The sequence below is a fragment of the Bufo bufo genome, chromosome 8 (assembly GCF_905171765.1).
Source record: "Bufo bufo chromosome 8, aBufBuf1.1, whole genome shotgun sequence".
NCBI classification, from domain to species: Eukaryota; Metazoa; Chordata; class Amphibia; order Anura; family Bufonidae; genus Bufo; species Bufo bufo.
In genome coordinates, this window is record NC_053396.1 from 188,681,921 (window position 1) to 188,706,862 (window position 24,942).

General features: G+C 42.8%; 1 protein-coding gene across 1 annotated transcript; it reads left to right on the forward strand.

Moving 5' to 3' along the window:
• Positions 1 to 135: 135 nt before the first annotated feature.
• LOC120978132 (olfactomedin-like) lies at positions 136 to 24,282 on the forward strand. The gene is made up of 7 exons (XM_040406360.1): positions 136 to 331; positions 548 to 674; positions 19,325 to 19,451; positions 21,339 to 21,491; positions 21,852 to 22,067; positions 22,149 to 22,299; positions 23,459 to 24,282. Exons 1-7 carry the CDS (start codon positions 136 to 138, stop codon positions 24,280 to 24,282), a joined length of 1,794 nt encoding a protein of 597 aa, XP_040262294.1.
• The last annotated feature ends 660 nt before the right edge of the window (positions 24,283 to 24,942 follow it).

Consider the following 24,942-nt stretch of genomic DNA (forward strand, 5'->3'; position numbering starts at 1 on the left):
CGTCAAGGGAGGTTGCCTGCTGATCACTCCCTAGATATACAAGTGCCTGATGTCATTAACCCACTACCAAAGACTAATTGGGTAGTGGAGCACCAAAGACGTCTCCTCAATGCCAAGGAGATCGTTCAGGAACGCATGGAAAATACCCGGGAACGACAACAAAGAGACTATGACCTGGCTGCTCATGCAGAACCCTTAGCTCTGGGAGACCTGGTGTGGTTGAAGAACAACCATAGAACCAGTAAATTGGACAGCAAGTGGGAAAGGATTCCCTATGTCGTTTCTGCCATTCCTAACGCTGAGGCTCACATTTACCAAATCTCTAGAGAAGGTAAAGGCTCTCAAGTTGTACATAGAAATCGTTTAAAGCCCTGTATAGAAGGAGAACCTGCAGCAGAGGACATTGAACCAGAGTCTCCTGATCCTGAGTTGCCAGCCCAACCTGCTTATCCTATGCAGGCTGATGAGAACCTGATACATGATAAAGATCCACTTCATTGGTTTCTCACTCCCTGGTTAAACCTGGTAGTACCTGCTCCTGTTCCAGTTGTTTCTCCATCCCAGGATGAACCCATTTCAGCTCCTGTTATTTCTTCGCCTCAGAGTGTACCTGAAGGAGCTCCAGAGCCTGTGGACTCCTCCAACCCTCCTGAACCAAGTCAGGAGGAATCTCCGCAAGTTTAGAAGGTCCACGCGGTCTACCAAGGGGCACCCACCTGTGAGATTTGGGGACTACATTATGGGCCCAGGTAGCCCCTCACGGGAAACCCCTGTTTAACCCTCTACAAGGCTTGGGTACGGACTCATTGTGTTCCTTGAGCTTCTAAGAATTGTTATTTGTTCTGCATTTTCTATGGACTATTATTATGGACTATCCTGGTATCATTGATACGCTGCACCAGGTCAGCGCCCCTGGTCCCTTACAATTATCCTGAGAGAAGAGAACGACGCCCCTTGTCACCGCACTTTCAGTGAAACTGTTTATTATATTTCAATTGCTAAAGTGGTGATTACTGTGTATGCCTGTTCTCCATTTTTGTCTTTCAGGCTGCAGTATCCAGCTGGGCAGGGCCCCTCCATGTTGCGCTGAGGACGGGCAACATTGTAGCATGGATATATGTAGTGTCCCACTAGGTAAAGGTGGGCACTACACAAGGGTTAACATGTCTTTTGCATTACTGTGATGTTTAATTATGCATTTCTCTGTGTTATCTGGGTCAGGCCTGTTAGGGTCTAGTTTAGCCTCCTAGACATTAGAGGGAGCTAGAGAGCCCTAAGTATATATAGGTAGGCCCAGACAGGGGAGAAGTAGTTCAGTCCAGGTGGCTAGAAGTGTAACCTATTCAGCCTGAAGTTCCTGAGTCTAAGCTTAGCTCAGAAGATTACCCCAGAAGAAGAACTTACCTTCTGGGAGAAACCTGCAGCCACCTGCATACCAAGCATGGACAATACAACCAGCTCAGATAAGTAAGTTGATGGGCAGAGGTACTATAAAATAGAAGCAAGGGTCAATACGGGAGGAAGATTTATTTACCAAGGATTAAAGCCAGCATTTAGGCATCCGGGCCTTGGGATACAGCCAGCCAGAATAGCTGTGGAGATAGTGCAGCCTGGACTGTGAAGCATTAATTGTATACCCTCCAAGTATCTTGCAAGATTATACCTGCCATTATTGAATGTAAGCCTGCTTGTGGAACATATGCTAAAAGGGACTGCATAATTACCAACTGTATGTACAAAGTTTGGACTGTTTTAAGTAAAGCAACGTTTGGTTCCTCATACCATCTGTGTACCTCAATTACTGCTCCTATAAATCGGTGTGCCACCGTTACAGGCACTGGTGTCACGATCCTTAAAGGGACCTTGCCTCAGGCACCCAAAATACCTGTAACATCCAGGGCACCTCATCCACCATCAGGCCTGATCCCTACATACAGAGTGTCCCCCAGAGGAACTTGTGTCTACCTCTCCTTCACTGCTGCATGCCTGCCCAGGGTTCTCCAATACAGTGAGTAGCCCTCGATTGCCCATAACCGTGACCTCACAATCGCAATACTCTGCAGGTCTGGTGTGCTGCATAAAGATTCTCCAAAAATAATAACTGCTAAATACAGCCTCAAGCAAATCCATGAGAAGACAGACAGGAGAGTGAGCAGCTACTATCAGCATTAAAAGACACTGCTGGAAGGTGAGGGACTACGGCTAAGACACCCATCACCCAGACTACTACTAGGTCAGTACAATACAAATGCTAAATTGCAGCCATCCAACCTGCCTCCATATTCCTTCATCAGGGCCACTATCACTCCCATTCTCTGCAACGGCTCCTCCAGGGCTCGCTGCACATTCACACATGCTTCGCAAACCATGGATCTGCAAAATATAGGTGTGTGCAATGGCCCATAGAAATGAATGTGTCAGTGTTAAATCGATAAAAAATGCATATAGCACGCAGATGAAAAATATGGTCCTATGGATAGGGCATAAAGGGAAGTAATATAGGATGATGACCTCAGCAGACGTAACGTACACTATGGAAAATTGTATCTGAGATGTGTGAGTACAGATTGTGCTCACATTAGGTGTCATATTCTCCAGTTCATGATATAAACAGGCGGTGATTTCCTGCTAAATGTCTCAATATTTCCCGGCTAATCACCGTTATATAACCACCGAACAATGGGATGTTTGGTCTGCTGCAGAGGAATTATGTTACAGAATACACCCGGCTAATGTATCATGGATTTAGGGAATTCTAGGAAGAGAGATAGAACAGAGACAGAAAGAGAAGACAGATTATGAACAAACTGGACCGTATTCAGAAAAAAATGTTGCAAAAGAATCTATTGTTTTTCGGTGGTAAATTGGCCACAATTGAGGTGTCATCATAATGAATTATTAAAAATATGCAACCGTTTTGTGTTTGCAGCACTCAGGCTGAGCTGTCTGCCTATGGTCTATGCCTATTTTTTTACTAAATTTGTGCATACATTGCTCAGCTCATCAATGACCTTAATTCCCCCCCCCGTCCCCCCCTTCCCTCCTCTGTCTAAAACAGGCGATATGCTGTTCAAGCGCGACTGTCGAATGACCATGTGGCTTTGCAGGGTGCATTCATTAATTCGATGGAAATAAACACTCTTTTCTTGCAAAACCACAGACAACCACCATGCCAGTCCACAGGTTAAGGGGGTTGTCCCATGAAAAATATTCAACTTTTTTAAAACCAGCTCCAGGATGTGAATACTTTTGTAATTGCATGTAATGAATTATTTAGCCTACCCACTGGGTTATTCAATAAAATCTATCTGCATAGCGCCATCTGCTGTTTGTTCTTTTCCTCATTTCTCTGTCTACCTTGCTGAGGTGGACGCACATGCTCAGTTCCATCCTTCTACTGCTACCGCCCTGTCTTCTGTTAGAAGCTGTGACAGCTGCTGCAGAAAGGACACACCCTAAGAAAGGACATGCCCCCAGATAAAGGACACACACCCTAAGAAAGGACACAACTCCTGAACTGCCAACTTGAACAAATCTAACTGAGTAACTGGAGCAATGAATGGGGAGATCTCTGGACCCATGTGAGGTACAGGGCTGGTTCTAGCTTTGTTAGGAAGAGACTGTCATGTACTATATGATGTCTGATTTTCATTTTTTACATTAATCATGGGATAACCCCTTTAACCACCTCCCGACCGCCTAACGCACGGATGCGTCCGGAAGGTGGTTGATTCATTCCTCCTGGACGCATCCGTGCGTCATCTCGCGAGACGCGAGATTTCCTGTGAACGCGCGCACACAGGCGCGCGCGCTCACAGGAACGGAAGGTAAGAGAGTTGATCTCCAGCCTGCCAGCGGCGATCGTTCGCTGGCAGGCTGGAGATGTGATTTTTTTAACCCCTAACAGGTATATTAGACGCTGTTTTGATAACAGCGTCTAATATACCTGCTACCTGGTCCTCTGGTGGTCCCCTTTGTTTGGATCGACCACCAGAGGACACAGGTAGCTCAGTAAAGTAGCACCAAGCACCACTACACTACACTACACCCCCCCCCGTCACTTATTAACCCCTTATTAGCACCTGATCACCCCATATAGACTCCCTGATCACCCCCCTGTCATTGATTACCCCCCTGTCATTGATCAACCCCCTGTAAAGCTCCATTCAGACGTCCGCATGATTTTTACGGATCCACTGATAGATGGATCGGATCCGCAAAACGCATCCGGACGTCTGAATGAAGCCTTACAGGGGCGTGATCAATGACTGTGGTTATCACCCCATATAGACTCCCTGATCACCCCCCTGTCATTGATTACACCCCTGTCATTGATTTCCCCCCTGTAAAGCTCCATTCAGACGTCCGCATGATTTTTACGGATCCACTGATAGATGGATCGGATCCGCAAAACGCATCCGGACGTCTGAATGAAGCCTTACAGGGGCGTGATCAATGACTGTGGTTATCACCCCATATAGACTCCCTGATCACCCCCCTGTCATTGATCACACCCCTGTCATTGATCACCCCCCTGTAAAGCTCCATTCAGACGTCCGCATGATTTTTACGGATGCACTGATAGATGGATCGGATCCGCAAAACGCATCCGGACGTCTGAATGAAGCCTTACAGGGGCATGATCAATGACTGTGGTGATCACCCCATATAGACTCCCTGATCACCCCCCTGTAAAGCTCCATTCAGATGTCCGCATGATTTTTACGGATGCACTGATAGATGGATCCGATCCGCAAAACGCATCCGGACGTCTGAATGAAGCCTTACAGGGGCATGATCAATGACTGTGGTGATCACCCCATATAGACTCCCTGATCACCCCCCTGTAAAGCTCCATTCAGATGTCCGCATGATTTTTACGGATGCACTGATAGATGGATCCGATCCGCAAAACGCATCCGGACGTCTGAATGAAGCCTTACAGGGGCGTGATCAATGACTGTGGTTATCACCCCATATAGACTCCCTGATCACCCCCCTGTCATTGATTACACCCCTGTCATTGATCAACCCCCTGTAAAGCTCCATTCAGATGTCCGCATGATTTTTACGGATGCACTGATAGATGGATCGGATCCGCAAAACGCATCCGGACGTCTGAATGAAGCCTTACAGGGGCGTGATCAATGACTGTGGTTATCACCCCTGTCATTGATTACACCCCTGTCATTGATCAACCCCCTGTAAAGCTCCATTCAGATGTCCGCATGATTTTTACGGATGCACTGATAGATGGATCCGATCCGCAAAACGCATCCGGACGTCTGAATGAAGCCTTACAGGGGCATGATCAATGACTGTGGTGATCACCCCATATAGACTCCCTGATCACCCCCCTGTAAAGCTCCATTCAGATGTCCGCATGATTTTTACGGATGCACTAATAGATGGATCCGATCCGCAAAACGCATCCGGACGTCTGAATGAAGCCTTACAGGGGCGTGATCAATGACTGTGGTGATCACCCCATATAGACTCCCTGATCACCCCCCTGTCATTGATTACACCCCTGTAAAGCTCCATTCAGACGTCCGCATGATTTTTACGGATCCACTGATAGATGGATCGGATCCGCAAAACGCATCCGGACGTCTGAATGAAGCCTTACAGGGGCATGATCAATGACTGTGGTGATCACCCCATATAGACTCCCTGATCACCCCCCTGTCATTGATCACCCCCCCTGTCATTGATCACCCCCCCTGTCATTGATCACCCCCCCTGTCATTGATCACCCCCCCTGTCATTGATCACCCCCCCTGTCATTGATCACCCCCCTGTCATTGATCACCCCCCCTGTCATTGATCACCCCCCCTGTCATTGATCACCCCCCCTGTCATTGATCACCCCCCCTGTCATTGATCACCCCCCTGTCATTGATCACCCCTCTGTAAGGCTCCATTCAGACATTTTTTTGGCCCAAGTTAGCGGAATTATTTTTTTTTTTTCTTACAAAGTCTCATATTCCACTAACTTGTGTCAAAAAATAAAATCTCACATGAACTCATCATACCCCTCACGGAATCCAAATGCGTAAAATTTTTTAGACATTTATATTCCAGACTTCTTCTCACGCTTTAGGGCCCCTAGAATGCCAGGGCAGTATAAATACCCCACATGTGACCCCATTTCGGAAAGAAGACACCCCCAGGTATTCCGTGAGGGGCATATTGAGTCCATGAAAGATTGAAATTTTTGTCCCAAGTTAGCGGAACGGGAGACTTTGTGAGAAAAAAATTAAAAATATCAATTTCCGCTAACTTGTGCCAAAAATTTTTTTTTTCTATGAACTCGCCATGCCCCTCATTGAATACCTTGGGGTGTCTTCTTTCCAAAATGGGGTCACATGTGGGGTATTTATACTGCCCTGGCATTCTAGGGGCCCCAAAGCGTGAGAAGAAGTCTGGTATCCAAATGTCTAAAAATGCCCTCCTAAAAGGAATTTGGGCACCTTTGCGCATCTAGGCTGCAAAAAAGTGTCACACATCTGGTATCGCCGTACTCAGGAGAAGTTGGGGAATGTGTTTTGGGGTGTCATTTTACATATACCCATGCTGGGTGAGAGAAATATCTTGGTCAAATGCCAACTTTGTATAAAAAAATGGGAAAAGTTGTCTTTTGCCAAGATATTTCTCTCACCCAGCAAGGGTATATGTAAAATGACACCCCAAAACACATTCCCCAACTTCTCCTGAATACGGCGATACCACATGTGTGACACTTTTTTGCAGCCTAGGTGGGCAAAGGGGCCCATATTCCAAAGAGCACCTTTAGGATTTCACAGGTCATTTACCTACTTACCACACATTAGGGCCCCTGGAAAATGCCAGGGCAGTATAACTACCCCACAAGTGACCCCATTTTGGAAAGAAGACACCCCAAGGTATTCCGTGAGGGGCATGGCGAGTTCCTAGAATTTTTTATTTTTTGTCACAAGTTAGTGGAAAATGCTGATTTTTTTTTTTTTTTTTTTTTTTTTATACAAAGTCTCATATTCCACTAACTTGTGACAAAAAATAAAAACTTCCATGAACTCACTATGTCCATCAGCGAATACCTTGGGGTGTCTTCTTTCCAAAATGGGGTCACTTGTGGGGTAGTTATACTGCCCTGGCATTCTAGTGGCCCAAATGTGTGGTAAGGAGTTTGAAATCAAATTCTGTAATAAATGACCTGTGAAATCCGAAAGGTGCTCTTTGGAATATGGGCCCCTTTGCCCACCTAGGCTGCAAAAAAGTGTCACACATCTGGTATCTCCGTACTCAGGAGAAGGTGGGGAATGTGTTTTGGGGTGTCATTTTACATATACCCCTGCTGGGTGAGAGAAATATCTTGGCAAAAGACAACTTTTCCCATTTTTTTATACAAAGTTGGCATTTGACCAAGATATTTCTCTCACCCAGCATGGGTATATGTAAAAAGACACCCCAAAACACATTCCCCAACTTCTACTGAATACGGAGATACCAGATGTGTGACACTTTTTTGCAGCCTAGGTGGGCAAAGGGGCCCATATTCCAAAGAGCACCTTTCGGATTTCACAGGTCAATTTTTACAGAATTTGATTTCAAACTCCTTACCACACATTTGGGCCCCTAGAATGCCAGGGCAGTATAACTACCCCACAAGTGACCCCATTTTGGAAAGAAGAGACCCCAAGGTATTCGCTGATGGGCATAGTGAGTTCATGGAAGTTTTTATTTTTTGTCACAAGTTAGTGGAATATGAGACTTTGTATGAAAAAAAAAAAAAAAAAAAAAAATCATCATTTTCCACTAACTTGTGACAAAAAATAAAAAATTCTAGGAACTCGCCATGCCCCTCACGGAATACCTTGGGGTGTCTTCTTTCCAAAATGGGGTCACTTGTGGGGTAGTTATACTGCCCTGGCATTCTAGGGGCCCAAATGTGTGGTAAGGAGTTTGAAATCAAATTCAGTAAAAAATGACGAGTGAAATCCGAAAGGTGCTCTTTGGAATATGGGCCCCTTTGCCCACCTAGGCTGCAAAAAAGTGTCACACATCTGGTATCTCCGTACTCAGGAGAAGGTGGGGAATGTGTTTTGGGGTGTCATTTTATATATACCCATGCTGGGTGAGAGAAATATCTTGGCAAAAGACAACTTTTCCCATTTTTTTATACAAAGTTGTCATTTGACCAAGATATTTATCTCACCCAGCATGGGTATATGTAAAAAGACACCCCAAAACACATTCCTCAACTTCTCCTGAGTACGGCAATACCAGATGTGTGACACTTTTTTGCAGCCTAGGTGGGCAAAGGGGCCCATATTCCAAAGAGCACCTTTCGGATTTCACAGGTCATTTTTTACTGAATTTGATTTCAAACTCCTTACCACACATTTGGGCCCCTAGAATGCCAGGGCAGTATAACTACCCCACAAGTGACCCCATTTTGGAAAGAAGAGACCCCAAGGTATTTCGTGATGGGCATAGTGAGTTCATAGAACTTTTTATTTTTTGTCACAAGTTAGTGGAATATGAGACTTTGTAAGAAAAAAAAAAAAAAAAAAAAAAATCATCATTTTCCGCTAACTTGTGACAAAAAATAAAAAGTTCTATGAACTCACTATGCCCATCAGCGAATACCTTAGGGTGTGTACTTTCAGAAATGGGGTCATTTGTGGGGTGTTTGTACTGTCTGGGCATTGTAGAACCTCAGGAAACATGACAGGTGCTCAGAAAGTCAGAGCTGCTTCAAAAAGCGGAAATTCACATTTTTGTACCATAGTTTGTAAACGCTATAACTTTTACCCAAACCATTTTTTTTCTACCCAAACATTTTTTTTTTATCAAAGACATGTAGAACTATAAATTTAGAGCAAAATTTCTATATGGATGTCGTTTTTTTTGCAAAATTTTACAACTGAAAGTGAAAAATGTCATTTTTTTGCAAAAAAAATCGTTAAATTTCGATTAATAACAAAAAAAGTAAAAATGTCAGCAGCAATGAAATACCACCAAATGAAAGCTCTATTAGTGAGAAGAAAAGGAGGTAAAATTCATTTGGGTGGTAAGTTGCATGACCGAGCAATAAACGGTGAAAGTAGTGTAGGTCAGAAGTGTAAAAAGTGGCCTGGTCTTTCAGGGTGTTTAAGCACTGGGGGCTGAGGTGGTTAAGAACCTAGGTCCTAAATCTCCAAAATGGTGGCTTTCAGGGAAGTCCAACTTGGTGGGAAGCAAGTGGTAGGGGATGCAGTGAGAGAGACGACATCACCGTATGATCACTGAGGGGTATGACCCTTGGGACCGCCACCTATCCTGAAAATAAAGGGGTCACAGTGCTAATTGACAGCTGAATCCTTTTCTATATTATCCCAATCACTTCAATGGAGCTGTGCAGGGTAAAACAGTAAGGCCGCATGCACACGACTGTGGTGTGTTTTGCGGTCCGCAAATCGCGGATCCGCCAAACACGGATGGCGTCCGTGCGCGTTCTGCAATTTGCGGAACGGCACGGACAGCCTTCAATATAAATGCCTATTCTTGTCCACAAAGCGTGGTCAAGAATAGGACATGTTATATTTTTTTGGCGAGGCCACGGAACGGAGCAACGGATGCGGACAGCACACGGAGGGCTGTCCGCATCTTTTGCGGCCCCATTGAAGTGAATGGGTCCGCATCCGAGCCGCCAAAACGGCGGCTCGGATGCGGACCAAAACAACGGCCGTGTGCATGAGGCCTAAAGGTGACATAATGCTGCACCCTTCTATTCTCTGGACTGATGGAGATCCTGGAGGTCCATCCTGCACTGATCATACCTAGTGACATACCTAGTGATATGCGCATACCTACCAACAGTCCCAAATCAGACATCGCATAGTGCACGACAGTCTCTTTTTAACAAAGCTAGAACCTGCCCTGTACCTCACATGGGTCCAGAGATCTCCCCATTCATTGCTCCAATTGTTCTTCTAGATTTATTTCAAGCTGGCAGCTCAGGGGGTGCGTCCTTTCTCAGGGGATGTGTCCCTTCTGCTACAGCTGGTGGCAGTTGAAGGATGGAACTGAGCACGTGTGTCAACCTCAGTGATCAGGACAGAGAAATTAGAAAAAGGACAAACATCAGGTGGCGCTCTACAGATAGATTTCAGTGAATAGCTCAGCGGCTATGCTAAATTCATATTTACATGTAACTACAAAAGTATTCAGAGGCGTACAGTACCCCATAAACTGCTACAGGGGCCAGTTTAGGGGTCTTTAAAACACCAAGGTTGTACGGAGCGTAAATGCAATGCAAAATGTACCGTAAATTGGTACAAATAAAAAAACTAATGACCACAAACCTAATCCCCTGTATGCAAAATACGAGAATATGACAACGTAAAGCACAATGGGGCTATAATGCAGTACTTATAGGACCATGACATTAGGTGCTATAATCCCCGACACTTGTCACCATACACCCGTAATCCTGCTTTCTACAAGCAGGTCATTGATACGTGCTTACTACACCCTGTAATCATCTCGAGAACATCATTTTAGGATCAAGATAACATAGCTGTAAGAGAGCAGGGGGAGGGGGTCGGAGTGCGCTGGGGGCTCAGCATCCACCTATATAACTCCCAGCATTGTGGGCACAAAGCACTGTCGGCTTATCCCAAATGAAGATGTATCTCTGCCTCCTGACACTGGTCCTGCTCCACGGTGCAGTCGGATTTGTGAGTATATGGCTTCTTTCTTAGAGCAATGCCGTCCGTTTACATATTAGCAAAGTTCCCCCGCATCTATAACCATGAAGGGCTCACGCACTTGTGGCTACAGCCTAATTTTCACAGAGGTGCCTTGACGGTGTCTGTAAGTGCCTCTGATGTCATATGACATGACGCTGCGTCTGACGCAGAATATGTCCGCACACACAGGCTATAGACGACCCGGTTGGATTAACGGTCATCCTTCCTATCCCGTTTTATAATGAGGGTCAAAAACAGGGCATATCGAGATTCATTCTGAGCTTTGATTTTCAGAGCTCCAAATCCCCAACATAGACAATTATAGGATATGAGCCACCACTAGAGGGAGCTTAGGAGCTTAAAGGATACTTAAAAAGTTCACTTATAGTCCCGCAAATGCAGTAAAAAATGAAGCACATACATCTTTCGCTGCACCGCTGGTCCGGTCCTTCTCCTGCTGTCTGGCTACAGACTGTAATGGTGACTGCTGCAGCCAATCTCTGTCTTCAGCTGTAGGGGAACAGGGATTGGCTTCAACGGTTATATGATGCCGTATACCTGCGGTCTGTAAAGAGACGGCGAGAAAAGGACTGTCGAGACAGAAAATGGTACGTAATGTTTTTTACAGCATTTGGGAGTATTAGTAGGATTTTTAATTATCTTGGACAACCCCCTTCAAAGGGGTTTTCTGGGACTTAACTATTGATGACTTTTCCTTACACCAGATGTAGCGCCTGGTTACTGCGGCGCTCCTCAGATTGTGCTGCAATACCCAGGCACATCCACTACACAGGGTACAGGGCGGTGCAGTTCTGTGCCCAGCTCCCCATCTGATATTGATGACCTATGCTAAGGGTAGGTCATCAGTAGTTAAATTCTGGAAAACCCCTTTAATGCATACTATTGTCAAAAAGTTCCTGAGTTCCACCAGTGGTGACTGCAGGAAGCCCCCGTCCTCTTATGTATCACTGTGCCTATGCAGCCTTAGAGCTCTGCTATACAGATATAGTTAGAAATGAATTGGCAAGAATATTGGACCTAAAACAGCAGAACATTGTGATGTGGTGGCCATAAGTGGACTTGTGGGACATTCAGACCTTGCTGGGGCTCCTCTTCACTACAAGCATCACAGTTTTATTAAAGGGAACCTGTCACACTTTACATGCAGTCCAGTCTGCAGGCAGCATGTTATAGAGCAGGAGAAGCTGAGCAGACTGATATATAGTATTTTATTCACTCGTACTATGCTTAGGAATCCGGTGGGTGGTCCTATCAGTGATTGACAGCTGACATCTGTATGACTGTGCATACAAAGGTAGCTGTCAATCACAGATAGCACCGCCCACTGGACTACTAAGCATGAAAGAGCAGAGATATAAATGAAGGAAATATAAGATAAAAGGGTTTTCCGAGATTATAACTTTCCTTCAATAACTTCCTTCCTTAAAAGGGTTTTTTCCGAGACATCAGTATCTGATCGGTGGGGGTCCCGGGTGTCGGAAACAGCTGTTTGAGAAGGCACTAGCGCTGCTCCTGTGAGCTCACCAAAAACAGTGCCATACATTGTATAGTGGTTGTGTTTGGTATTGCAGCTCACACCCATTCACTTCTATGGAGCTGAGCTGCGCCTAGGTCATGTGATCGATGAACGCATTGGCACTAGGCCTAGGGAAAGCAGCGAGACAGCTGTTCAGAGGGGTGACCCAGGTGTCCGACCACCACTGATCAGATACTGAGGACCTAGCCAGAGGAGTCTTTACGTCTCGGAAAACCTCTTTAAGGAAGGAAATTTTTGAAGGAAATACAAGCTAGCTGTCAATCACGGATAGGACCACCCGCTGGACTCGAGCATAAAAGAGCAGAGATGTTAATGAAGGAAATACAAGCTATACTGAATCATTCCTTCAAAATCAATCTGCTCAGTTCCTCCTGCTCTATAACCTACCGCCTGCAGATCAGACCCCGGGGGTCAGTGGGACAGGCTCCCTTTGAAGAAGGATTCAGGGTCACCTTAATTGCATGAAAAGCATGAAAAGAAGGGAGATTAACAAGGAATGAGCCCATAGAGTTCTAGAACCAATGCAAGGACATTTCCCTATTTACATTGTTTTCTATGTGCACCCCTGAACCTATTTACTAACACTGGCCACGTATCCCTGGCTACAGGTCACATTGTATAGTTTATAGTGATTGAATATCTACCAATACATGGTGTTTGCACCACGCGCTTCAAAAAAATGGCGACTTCATTGGCAATTTACAATGCAGTAATATTAAGTCTATGGGCTACCAAGTAAATGGATATAAACTTTTAGCTATATCGGGCTTCCTGAAGTGTGCTGACATACTCAGTACTGCTGTATATTGAAGTACGGTCATGTATTTGGAGAAGGAGAATGTGCATCTAGATTTATAGGATTTGCAATGTCAGATATTCATTGCACTCTGCGTAATATTGTGAAAATCAACTGCATTTGCAACCTTGGTAAATCTTTTAATGTATAGACAAAAAGCATACAAACATACGCACATGTATTTTCACCACACAGCAATGAATGTGCTGTAAGGGCTCATGCACCTGACCGTTGGATGTTTCGCGGTCCGTAAATTGTGGAACCGCAAAACACAGATAACGGCCAGTATGGAACGGAACTGCCGGCCCCTAATAGAACAGTCATATCCTTGTCCGTAATGCGGGCAATAATAGAACATGTTCTATTTTATTGCGGAACGGACATAGAATGCACATGGAGTCATTTCCGGGGTTTTTTGCAACCCCATTTAAGTGAATGGCTCAATATACGGGCAGCAAAAAAAACTGAATGGACACAGAAAAAAAAAAAATTTGTGTCCATGAGCCCTAAATCTGGATCTAGACTGAATCTATAGCACACCTACCGAAAGCCTTGTTTTCCTGAGACTGTCCCAGGAACCTGAACATATAGGGATCGGGCCTATTCAAACTGGCATGAATATGGTATCTCTTGTATTACTGAATTAAACAAAGACGTGGTTAAACAGCCCCACAAACAACATCTTGTTTTATTTTTGTCAGTCCTCCAGCATAATTTGACAACTGGATGATACCAGATGGGGGATGGGGGATGTGCTTATACAGTCAGACATTGTGCGATCAGTGCTAACAGTGCCAAACTGTGTATGGACATGCCATTTTGACAGCAACAACAAAAAAAAGTTAACACTGAATTGTCAATGCATTCATACTATTTCTAAGAGGAATAACAGAGTAATGTCAGATCGCAGTTATAAGAAAAAATGACCCAGAATTGTTATTTCATGGGGAATACTAGTAGTTGCTAAAACAAACTTGTCAGGAGAGATGACAGATCTGTCACCATTGACCAACCCCCCCACCCCACCGTGGACTACTATAATGGCTAGATAGCTGAGAAGACACTGATTCACAATATATTTCATCATTCTAGCCATTGCACTAAAGTACTTAGGGGGAACTACTTCAACCTGCTCTGTCTCAGGCTATAGCGCAGCTAGAGCTGCAATATAGGTTTTGTTTAAAAGAGGTTTTCTATGATTTTGATATTCATCACCTATCCTCAGGACAGGTCATCAATATCTTATCTGTGTGCATCCAACTCCCAGCACCCCTCACCGATCAGCTGTTTGAAGAGGCCACAGCACTCCGGTGGGCTGCGGCCTCTTCTTAGGCCAGTGACGTCACATGGTCTAAACGCATCTCAGTCCCATTCAAGTGAATGGGCCTGAGCTGAAATGCAAAGCACAGCTACTATCCAATGTACAGTGTTGTGCTTGGTAAGCAGTGAGGAGATCGCAGTGCTCACAGGATCTCTACGGTCTCCTCAAATAGCTGATCAGCGGGAGTCCTGGAAGTCAGCCTGCCGCAGATCAGGTATTGATGACCTATCCTGAAGATAGGCCATCCATATCAAAATGTCAGAGAACCCCTTTAAAACTAGCTGCTATACAGCCTGTAGTAACAGGCTGAGCAGTGAGAGCTGCAGGTATCTATCTTGGCTGTATCACTGCTAAGGCCAAGTTCACACTTCAGTTATTTGGTCAGTTACTTCTATCAGTTATTGAGAGCCAAAACCAGTAGTGAAGCCTACTCAAGATTTGCACATATTCTGTGTTTTTGACCTGAATCTGGTTTTGGCTCACAATAACTGATGGAAATAGCTTTAAAAAAAAGACCTACATCACATCTCTAGCTGCAATGCAGTCTGAGATAGAGCCTTCGCTAGCAAGGTCCTATCTAAGATGTCCTTGGCGAGACAAGGACCCTGTGATTTTTTTTTTTACTGGAAATTCAGCAGAGAAACATCATCCAACCTCTGGAAGTAGAAAATCAACTTCATACCCATCTTCCACTGTGCCTTCAATAACATGGCTGCCTGCAAGATGAAGGAAAGAATAATCTATGGTACGTTCCTTTGCCTTCTTTGCTATAAACCTGGTACAATGCACAGTAATACTGAGTATTTCTGCACACTTCCAGCCATGTTGTATGTAACAAATCTAGCTAACTTTCTGATAAGAACCATGTAGAGTAGGAATAAGCAAAATTAGCAATTTCACCAACTTGGATTTGGTTGGAAGTGCTAGGAAATACTCAGAATAACTATGACATTATACTGGCAATACATTCTGCAAAAAAAATTACATTCATTCTTGGAAACTGCTTAAACTGTTGAAACTGTACGTAATGAATACATCAGAGGCAATCATATTGGTCTCAGAAGACCGCACACAATAAAAGGGCATAAAGGGATTTTCCAGTGTTTTTTTTTAATCTGCCCCAAAGCCAGTGGGTCTGGAGAAATCGATACTTACATGGCCCTTAGGCTACTTTCACACTAGCGTCGGGGCTCCGCTTGTGAGCTCCATTTGAAGGGTCTCACAAGCGGCCCAGAACGCATCCGTCCAGCTACCAATGCATTCTGAGTGGATGCGGATCCGCTCCGGAGAATGCATCAGTCTGGCAGCGTTCAGCCTCCGCTTGCAGCGTTCGGGTGTCCGCCTGGCCGTGCGGAGGCAAACGGATCCGTCCAGACTTACAATGTAAGTCAATGGGGACGGATCCGTTTGAAGTTGACACAATATGGCTCAATTTTCAAACGGATCCGTCCCCCATTGACTTTCAATGTAAAGTCTGGACAGATCCGTCTGAACAACTTTCGGACTTAGAATTTTTTCTAAACTATAATGCAGACGGATCCGTTCTGAACAGATCCAAACGTCTGCATTATAGGAGCGGATCCGTCTGTGCAGACATCAGACGGATCCTCTCTGAACGCTAGTGTGAAAGTAGCCTAACTTAAGTTCTACTTCCCATAAATAGAAGAAGCCTGTGAGTCCTACTTCATTAGATTACTCATAGAGAATGCCTATGAGTCCTACTTCCCCCGCCCACTAATAGAGAAAGCCTGTGAGTCCTGTCAATCATTGTATCTATGAGTGGGAGAAAGCAGGACTCACAGGCTCTCTCTATGAGTGTAGAAGGGAAGCAGAACTCAAAGGCTTTCTCTATGAACAAACGGGTCAAGAAGGAGTCACAGGCTTTTTCTATGAGTGGATGGGGAGCAGGACTCACATGCTTTTTTTGTATGACTGAGCAGTGGAAGCAGGACTCACTGACTTTCTATATAAATGGGAAGTGGAAGCAGGACTCACAGGCTCTTTCTATGAGATTTTGGGATTCATGACTCATGGACTTTCTCTATTAGTGAGTGGAGGATGCATGACACTAGCATTCTCTATGAGTGGTTGGCGGAAGCAGGACTCAGGCTTCTTCTATCAGTGGTCTTTCTATATGAGTGGTTGAGGGAAGCAGGACTCACAGGCTTTTTCTATGATTGGTTGTGGGAAGCAGGACTTACAGGGTTTCTCTATGAGTGGATGGGGGAAGCAGGACTCACAGGCTTTTTCTATGAATGGGCAGGGATAGGACTCACATGCTTTCTCTATAAGTGGGCAGGGGAAGCAGGACTCATAGGTTGTGTTATGAGTTTGGTTGCAGTTAAACTGCATTTACATTGAAGTATTAATTAAAATCATAGAAAACAATATATCTCTGGGTTCAGCTTCCCCCACACTATGCAGCCCTCACATAGGAGACCTGAAAGATTTACTTTAATGAGACACTCAACCCTATAGCCTATTCATAGAAGAAATCAGTGAGCATTTCAAGAACTACATACATAAATATAAATCTGAAAATATGGGTGACAAAGATGCTAAATGATCTTAAAATCAAAGATGGGGCTACCAATTTGTTTGCAATCCTCTACATAATTTTCCTTTTCTTCTCTTTCCTACATGCAGAGAATTGGCCATCAAGACTCCAACAATACCCAGCAGTCTGTGGGCTGGAAAATTTCATTCGAAAAACTGCCGTTGGCAATAAGACAGAAGGCTTTAATGTGAACTGAAATAATAACTATTTTGTATCTTTCTTTCTCTTTTGCTTTCGACCTTTTTCTATATTAGCATTTTTGTATTTATGCTGTTCCAGGTGGATGATAAAAAAAAAAAACTCAGGTCAGAAACAATCAAAAATAACAAAGAAGCATTACTCACCTTCACCAATCCCCCATTGCTGCTATTCTGATACTGCCCCGGGTCCTAGACTGAACATACAAGTTTAGTGGACTGCTCACTCTCCGGTAATTCAAGCTGTTTCCTATGTATTTAGCCCAGGACTAGGAAATGAAGAGCAATAGAGACCAGAACAGCAGCGGCGGGGGATCAGTGAGGGTGAGTAATGCTTTTTTTATTTTTATTTTTTATTCCTTTAAAGACCATTTTTTTATTCTCCTGTAAAACCCCATTTAAAAACATACTGGAAATATAAGATATTGTTCTTCAATTTCTGAGAAGTTAATTCAAAAAGAGACAACCTATATGGCGGCCTTGTCTATAGTCACGTTAGTAGAAATGGTGGCTCATTTTAATATACTGTATCATGAAAACTGAAATACAGGAAAAAAGTCTTTGTGGTGTAAAACTGAAAAAAACTGAAATTCTGCCATAGTTTTTTGTGTTTTGTTTCTATGGCATTCATTGTGCTATAAAAATGACACATTACTTTTTTATGCGGGTCGATGCGATTACAGCGATACTAAATTTATATTGTTTATCTTTTGTTTACTACTTTTAAAAAAATACTAAAAATTTAAAAAACTGCTCTGTGACTGTATATTCTGACACCCATAACTGTCTATAGAGCTGTGTGACAGTTTGGCGTACATACGACTTTTGATCACTTTTTATTAAAAAAAATTCGGTGGACAGGGTAACTGGCAATTTGGGCATTTTAATTTTTTTTATGTTACGTTTACTGTGTAATATAAATATTTTTTTTTATAGTTTTGGACATTTTCAGACGTGGCGATACCAGTTATGTTTATTTTTTTAAATTGATCATTTACTTTTATAAATACAACTGGCAAAGGGGGTGATTTGACATTTGAAGCGCTTTTGCTATAATTTTTTTTTACTTTTATTTTTGATCCTTGGATCACGTATACTATAGACTGCAATAATTTAGTATTGCAGTCTATGATGATTCTGACGTAATCCTAATAAACCCTGCCATGGGGCAGAGCTTAGTAGGAAGTTACAATGGGTGGCCTGGGACCCTTAACAAGGCCCCAGGGTACCATGACAAACAATTGGCACCCCATAATTTCTTGAAAGGGTCAGAAAGTTTCCTATCCCTCTGACTAACTGCTCAGATGATATAGTTGCAATAAACTGCATCGTCTGATGGGCCTAATTGTCTGTGATCAGAGTTATCTCCAATCCCTAACACTGCCCATGGTTGTCAACACTGTAATACAGTTGTAACCCTCTGGTTATGGTGCAAGCTCAACCCCTGAGCCAGTGCCATATTTAAACTCCCAACATCCACCGTATATATCTAGGGCAGATGCCGGGAATAGGTTATTACATGCTGTGTTTTGCAGAACATTTTTTTGGGCAGCCATAGAATAAAATTACTAAATTCCTGCAACCACAAGGGGAGCTTACTGGATACATATTTACACAGCTGCCATTATATGGATACCAATGAGTGCATTTTCTTTATATAAAACGTATTTATGCAAAAAAAAAATTTGGCGGGAAGTAGGGTTTGATTAAATATTTTGCACGAATTGGCTTCTGCAGCTTCTATTCATCCCAATACATAGCAGGCTGCAGTATGCCATTCACAGTAAATATCCATAAGAGGGATGAAGTAGCCAAATAGTGAACATTTTTAAAAAAAAAAACTTATTGCAAAATGGTTTTTAACCAAAAATAAGTGCATTGAAGCATAGAAATTGGCACCAGAAGGTCGCCATAACCTTTGAAGTCAATGATTGCAAACTAAACACATATGCGGCAGCTGGCAAGCTCTCTTGTGGAAGATCTCCCCTATTTCAGGAGATCCAAGGACAATCTGGGAAAGCAGCCTTTTTTCCCACAGCACCCAGTTTGTCCCAGTGGACTAGAACAATACCTTTCAATTCCAGTTCAAGTGCTTTTATCCTTTCCAGTGTATTGCAATCTCCTCCACTTCATATAAACCCATTGTATCACTCAGTCCTCCATGTTACATCCTTCCGCAGACGTTACCTGATGAAAAGGTTCCATAAAACCAACAGCAATGTTCACAATGCTACGGATTTGGTACAGGACGGTGAGACATCCCAGGAAGACAATGAAGCCAAAGTAAAGCAATGCTATTATTGGCTGGTGAGAAGGTCACAGATCAAAAATGCAATAGCAATGAAATGGTTAACCATTATTTTACATTTAACCGCTATACAATTTACTGATTCTGAATTATGGCTTGTATTATGCTCCAGAGCTGCATTCACAATTCTGCTGGCTGTTCCTGAGTTCACAGGCTGTCATCCATGGTGCTGCACTGGATGAGTTTCCAGAATACTGTTTAGTACCTTGTGTAAAGGTTACACAAACTTTACTGCCCCTTAAAGGGTTGTCCTCGTCCATATTCCCAATTGGTGCATATAAACATAATATAGGGGGAACAGAGAACCACTAAAGCAGCAGCTCTTGCTGTGGTGGTCTTAGGCTTCCCATGTATTACATGGGAGGCTATTTATTTGAGGGGCTGCATGTAATACGGCATTTCCCCTGTAGTGGCCGCTGTAGGGGAAATAGTCACCTAACAGCATAACATCTTGTCAAAATCCACTGATTGATGGGGTTTCGGGTGCAGGATTTGTGCCATAGACTGGGGCTGCGTCAGCTTTCATTATAAAGGGGGTGTCTTTGGTAATACAAATCCTTTAATAGAAGGGGACACTGGGGGGGAAGATCTCAGCAGCTTGGAGAAGTATGACAGCACATATATAGATAGAAATGAGCTAGAAGAAATATAAGAAAAACCTTTGTTTTATGTAGATCATATTCAAAGTGGTGTTGTATGGGAATACACATTCAAAGGGCTGTGCAGGATTAAAAATCTGGGTATGCTTTACCTAAAAACAGCGCCACCCATGTCTAAAGGCTTTGTTTAGTATTGCAGCCCAACTGCATTCACTTTATTGGCAATGAGCTGCAATATCAGTAACAGACCTCAGACAAAAGTGATGCTGTTCCTGGAAACAATAGCTGGCACAATTCGCCTCTGCTACGTCTGTATGTATAGTACATATATCAATATATATATAGTCAATCATTTCTTGTATCTGTATATCTTGTATATGTAGTGTGCAATGTATTACCAAATCTGAATAAAATTACAATATGCAGTACTGTGTGCTTGATATCATCTATTATTTATCCCATCTAATATCTATTGAGTATCTATTTATCTGTTTCATTTCTATCGATCTAATATCTATCTATCTATCTTTCTGCGTATTTCATATCTATGTATATGTATCTCTATCTATTTCATATCTATGTATATGTATGTATCTCTATCTATCTATTTCATATATATGTATCTAATTATCTCATTTCTATCTATCCATCTGTTGTGTATCTCATATCTATATCTATCTCTCATATCTATGTATCTATCTCATTATCTATCGATCTATCTAATTTCTATCAAACTATCTAATTTCTATCTATCCGTCTAATTATCTATCTCTATAATCTATATCTAATTTCTATCCATCCATCTTTCTGTGTATCTCATGTCCATCTATTTCATATCTATGTATCTATCTAATGATCTCATTTCTATCTAATTATCTATCTTATTTCTGTCTAATTATCAAATTTATCTCATCTATCGTCCCACTGATGGGATATAGATGACCTAGCTTGAGGATATATATCATCTAGATTCTCTACATCTAGATACCTATAACCTTACTCCAAACAATTGAACGTCGATCGGCTGGTATATCGTCGATCGGTGCTTGCTGGGGGCTGAAATTGGTTGTGAAAAAGGACCCTTAGAGAGAGGCACATCAAACTGAGACTATCAAATCATATATTGGAGATATTACCATGTGGAGGTTCAATACAACTCAATGGAAGAGAAATCAATACATTTCTATGAATATGTGCCATACTGAGTTTCAGATGATCTTTGATGTTCCATTATGCTACAGTCTTTAGATTTATTTAATGGAAACCTCTGTGTACCTTTACTTCCAGGTGGCTCAAAATGTTACAGGGAAGGTAAATGGAGGGGACCACTGTGTATGTGAAGTTCTACTACCAGATAGCTCCTTTCCAGCCATGAGGGTGGGCACCCTAGAGGATGAAACTCAACAACTGATCAACCGTGTGGAAGATGAAATGCAGAAGGTGAGCATAACCTTCTCTTATGGTGGTATTGCCCACTGATGTCTATAGTACAAAGATCAAAGCAGTGTATATTTAGTGTCTGATCAAATGTACCCACTGATAAACTGACAGTATATAACAATGATGGGCATACTGACCTCTCCACTGTGCCAATGTTCTTCATGGGAATACTGTGAGGAATAGCTAAAAGATGGAGCCTGGAACTGCAACTTGTCCCATTCATGAAGATTAGACACCCACCAAAGAAATGCCCTATCCTAAGGGTAGACAATCAATGTTATAGTACATGAGATCCGCTATAATTATATTGTCTAACCTATAATGAGTACTACCAACCTTACCCTGTTTCATATTATACAGCTAGAAGAGCAGGACATCAGACTGGATGCCTATATGGAAAAACTCATTAACCTAACCAAGAGACTGGAAAAGTTGGAGAAGATGCGTCCTGAAGGCCTAGTAGAAATTAACTTTGATGTCCTAAAGAAAGAGATCAAAGAGATGGAGATGGTCATCTCACAGCTGAGAGGCAGAGTCAACGGAAGTAACGCTCACGTGGAAGACCTGTATAAGGAGGTATGGTCCATCCTACATCTAACGTTTGATCTTATCACATTAGATTCCAGGTGTAATTTCTTCATTAATTTGTACCTCTAGGTGAAGAATATCTCAAAGTCAGTTGGACAGCTGGAGACTCTTGACAAGAACAATGTCCTCAAAGCTCAGAGAGACATGGAGGTTCTGAAGAAACGTTTTGCAGATTGTGAGAAAACTATTAAGATGAAAGCTGCACCCATGGTACCACTTGGTGAGTTGGTCATCATGTCCTCAAAGTAAAATAAATACTGTGGGACAGGTCCTTAGGATTCACATAGCAGGAATCTGAAAGCACAAAATACTCTCTTGCAAGATTCTTTTCAGCCAGCATAGATGGAGCACAAACAGGGCTTGGACTCTATGGATATTCACATGATTAACAGACATGGCTAAATGTAGCACAGTTAAAGGGGCTATTCCTATTGTATCCTATTGAGGGGGCACTGCCTCCGACCAGAGAAGGAAAAGTTCAGTCTCCAGAAGCGTCAAAGCTTCTTTACTGTAAGAACTGTGAATCTGTGGAATAGACTTCCTCAGGACGTGGTCACAGTAGAAACAGTGGACAGTTTTAAAAAGAGTTTAGATGAATTCTTAAAGTAAACAACATTAATGCTTCTGAAAACGTGTAAAAATCTGAGTCTCAATTCCTTCTGGGATTCGCATCCCCACTTATCCCGTGGTTGAACTTGATGGACTTATGTCTTTTTTCAACTGTATTAACTATGTAACTATGTAACCCGTTTGGTAGATGAGGACTTGATGGCAATCAGCTGATAGTTGCAGAATCCAGCAAAACATATTTCCTGCAGTGGCCACTGCAGGAGAAATGTGGTATTACATGTGCCCATTCAAATGTAATACATGGTCACCCTGAGTCCTCCAGGGTAGGGTCAGCTCTTTGAAACTATGGTTAATAGGCAAGAATCTGACTCTTCTAGATAACCATATGCCTTAATAGGACATATGGACAATTTTATTTCATTAATGCTTACAACAAAGGACCACATTTCATGTATACGAGCATTGTATGCAGCTAAAACACCTAATCTCCTTACAAGAAATATATTTTACCCTGAAGAGCACCACCTTTCCTACGGAGATCCCCATATTCAAGGGCCCATTGTTCCTATGGGAAATCCGAACTTGCCAGTGATATCTTACTGCATCCAGGTGGTAGAGTATGTTGAGCCAATACCGTAGAAAAACTAAATGCTCTACATGTGACACTTACCATAGAATTTCATACCAACAATATCAGTGCTCCAGGTAAAGGATCCCAAGTACACTGCAGTTATTGAAGATATGCCATATAAATCATATATCAATCCATCTGTCTATATCTAATAACAGAGTGATATTTTTCCCTCAAGGATCTTGTCAGCACCATGGCTTATCACTTATCAGCAAACCCAACCTTCTGCAACTTAACTGGAAGGGAGTCGCCTTCAAGTCTGGAGCATGGGGTAAGGATGCAGCATGGAACGCCACTAAGAAGTCCTTGTATTGGGTTGCTCCTCTTAATCCTGACGGCCGAATTCTAGAGTCCATACGTATTTATCCATCCTTGAATGATATACAGCTGTACAAGAACTCCATCGACCTGCCCCTCTCTGTGCTCATCAATAACAGATGGAATCATACTTTTGGAGGTCAGGGCGCAGGAGTGATCGTCTACAACGGCAATCTGTACTACAACTGCTACAACAGTCATGACATGTGCAGAACAAACTTGAACAACGGGGTCTACCAAAGAAAAGCTCTACCCAATGCCGTATTCAATAACCGATGCTCCTATTCTGGAGTCAGCTACCAAGAAATGGACTTTGCTTCGGATGAGAAGGGTCTGTGGGTGATATACTGCACTGAAGCAAGTGCTGGAAAAATTGTGGTGGGTAAGGTCAATGTAGCCACCTTTACGGTGGAAAATTCCTGGACCACCACACTGAAGAAGACAAATGTGACCAACGCCTTCATGATGTGCGGAGTCCTCTATGCCACTCGCTCTGTAAACAAAAAGACGGAGGAGATCTTCTATATGTTTGACACCAAGACTGGAAAGGGAGAGCAGATAAGCTTCATGATGGAGAAGATGTCAGAGAAGGTGCAAAGTCTGAGCTATAACGCAAATGAACGCAAGATATACATGTATAATGATGCCTATCTGGTGCACTATGATGTTATGCTCCAGCCTTGAGCTGTCTAGTATGTCTACTATCTCGCCTAATAGAGCTCTTATGTTCTCCTCTGTGTTCCTTTTGACTAAATGTCCTTTGATTGTAATCAATATCCTCAAATATCAAGGTCCATCATGGCTTATGAGATATGTTCTCCACCTCGCCTGTTACATAGACACAACACTGTACACAGTAAGATCTTCTGCCTTCTGGCCTTCATCCATCAGACTGGTCAGCTAGGTTTCCTATAGATATTAGTCACCTTTACAATGCATAACATACTACATGCACTCCTGTACCACAGGCATACATACTGCCAGCAGTATAACCTACCTTACTTCCATCCTTTTACCCTTGTCTTGTCTCTTTAAATTGTTCTTCTGCCTTGTCGTGTCTTTTCTCACCACCTTGTCAGACCTTTTGGAGGACTGCAGGGGGAAGGATGCCAAATGAGTCAGTCACTTTGATGTTTGTTCAAATGCAAATGATTTATAAGTGCATATTATAATAATAATAATATAATCAAAAACTGTGGATTTTCTGATTGCAAGTCAAAAATAAACTATATGAAAAGTGAATGTGGCCTGTCTCATTACAAAGTGCTTAGAGCTAGGTGACTACCCGCTGGCATAGTGTTCATATGTGGCTGATTATAATTTGATTACACCAGACGATTTGTT

Bases quoted from the DNA above. Each gene is read 5' to 3' on its own strand.
- LOC120978132 (XM_040406360.1), top strand. From the start codon at position 136: ATGGAAAATACCCGGGAACGACAACAAAGAGACTATGACCTGGCTGCT. The intron at 675-19,324 runs GCAAGTTTAGAA...ATCCTTCCGCAG, and splicing joins CCAAGTCAGGAGGAATCTCC to ACGTTACCTGATGAAAAGGT. The intron at 22,068-22,148 runs GTATGGTCCATC...TTGTACCTCTAG, and splicing joins TGGAAGACCTGTATAAGGAG to GTGAAGAATATCTCAAAGTC.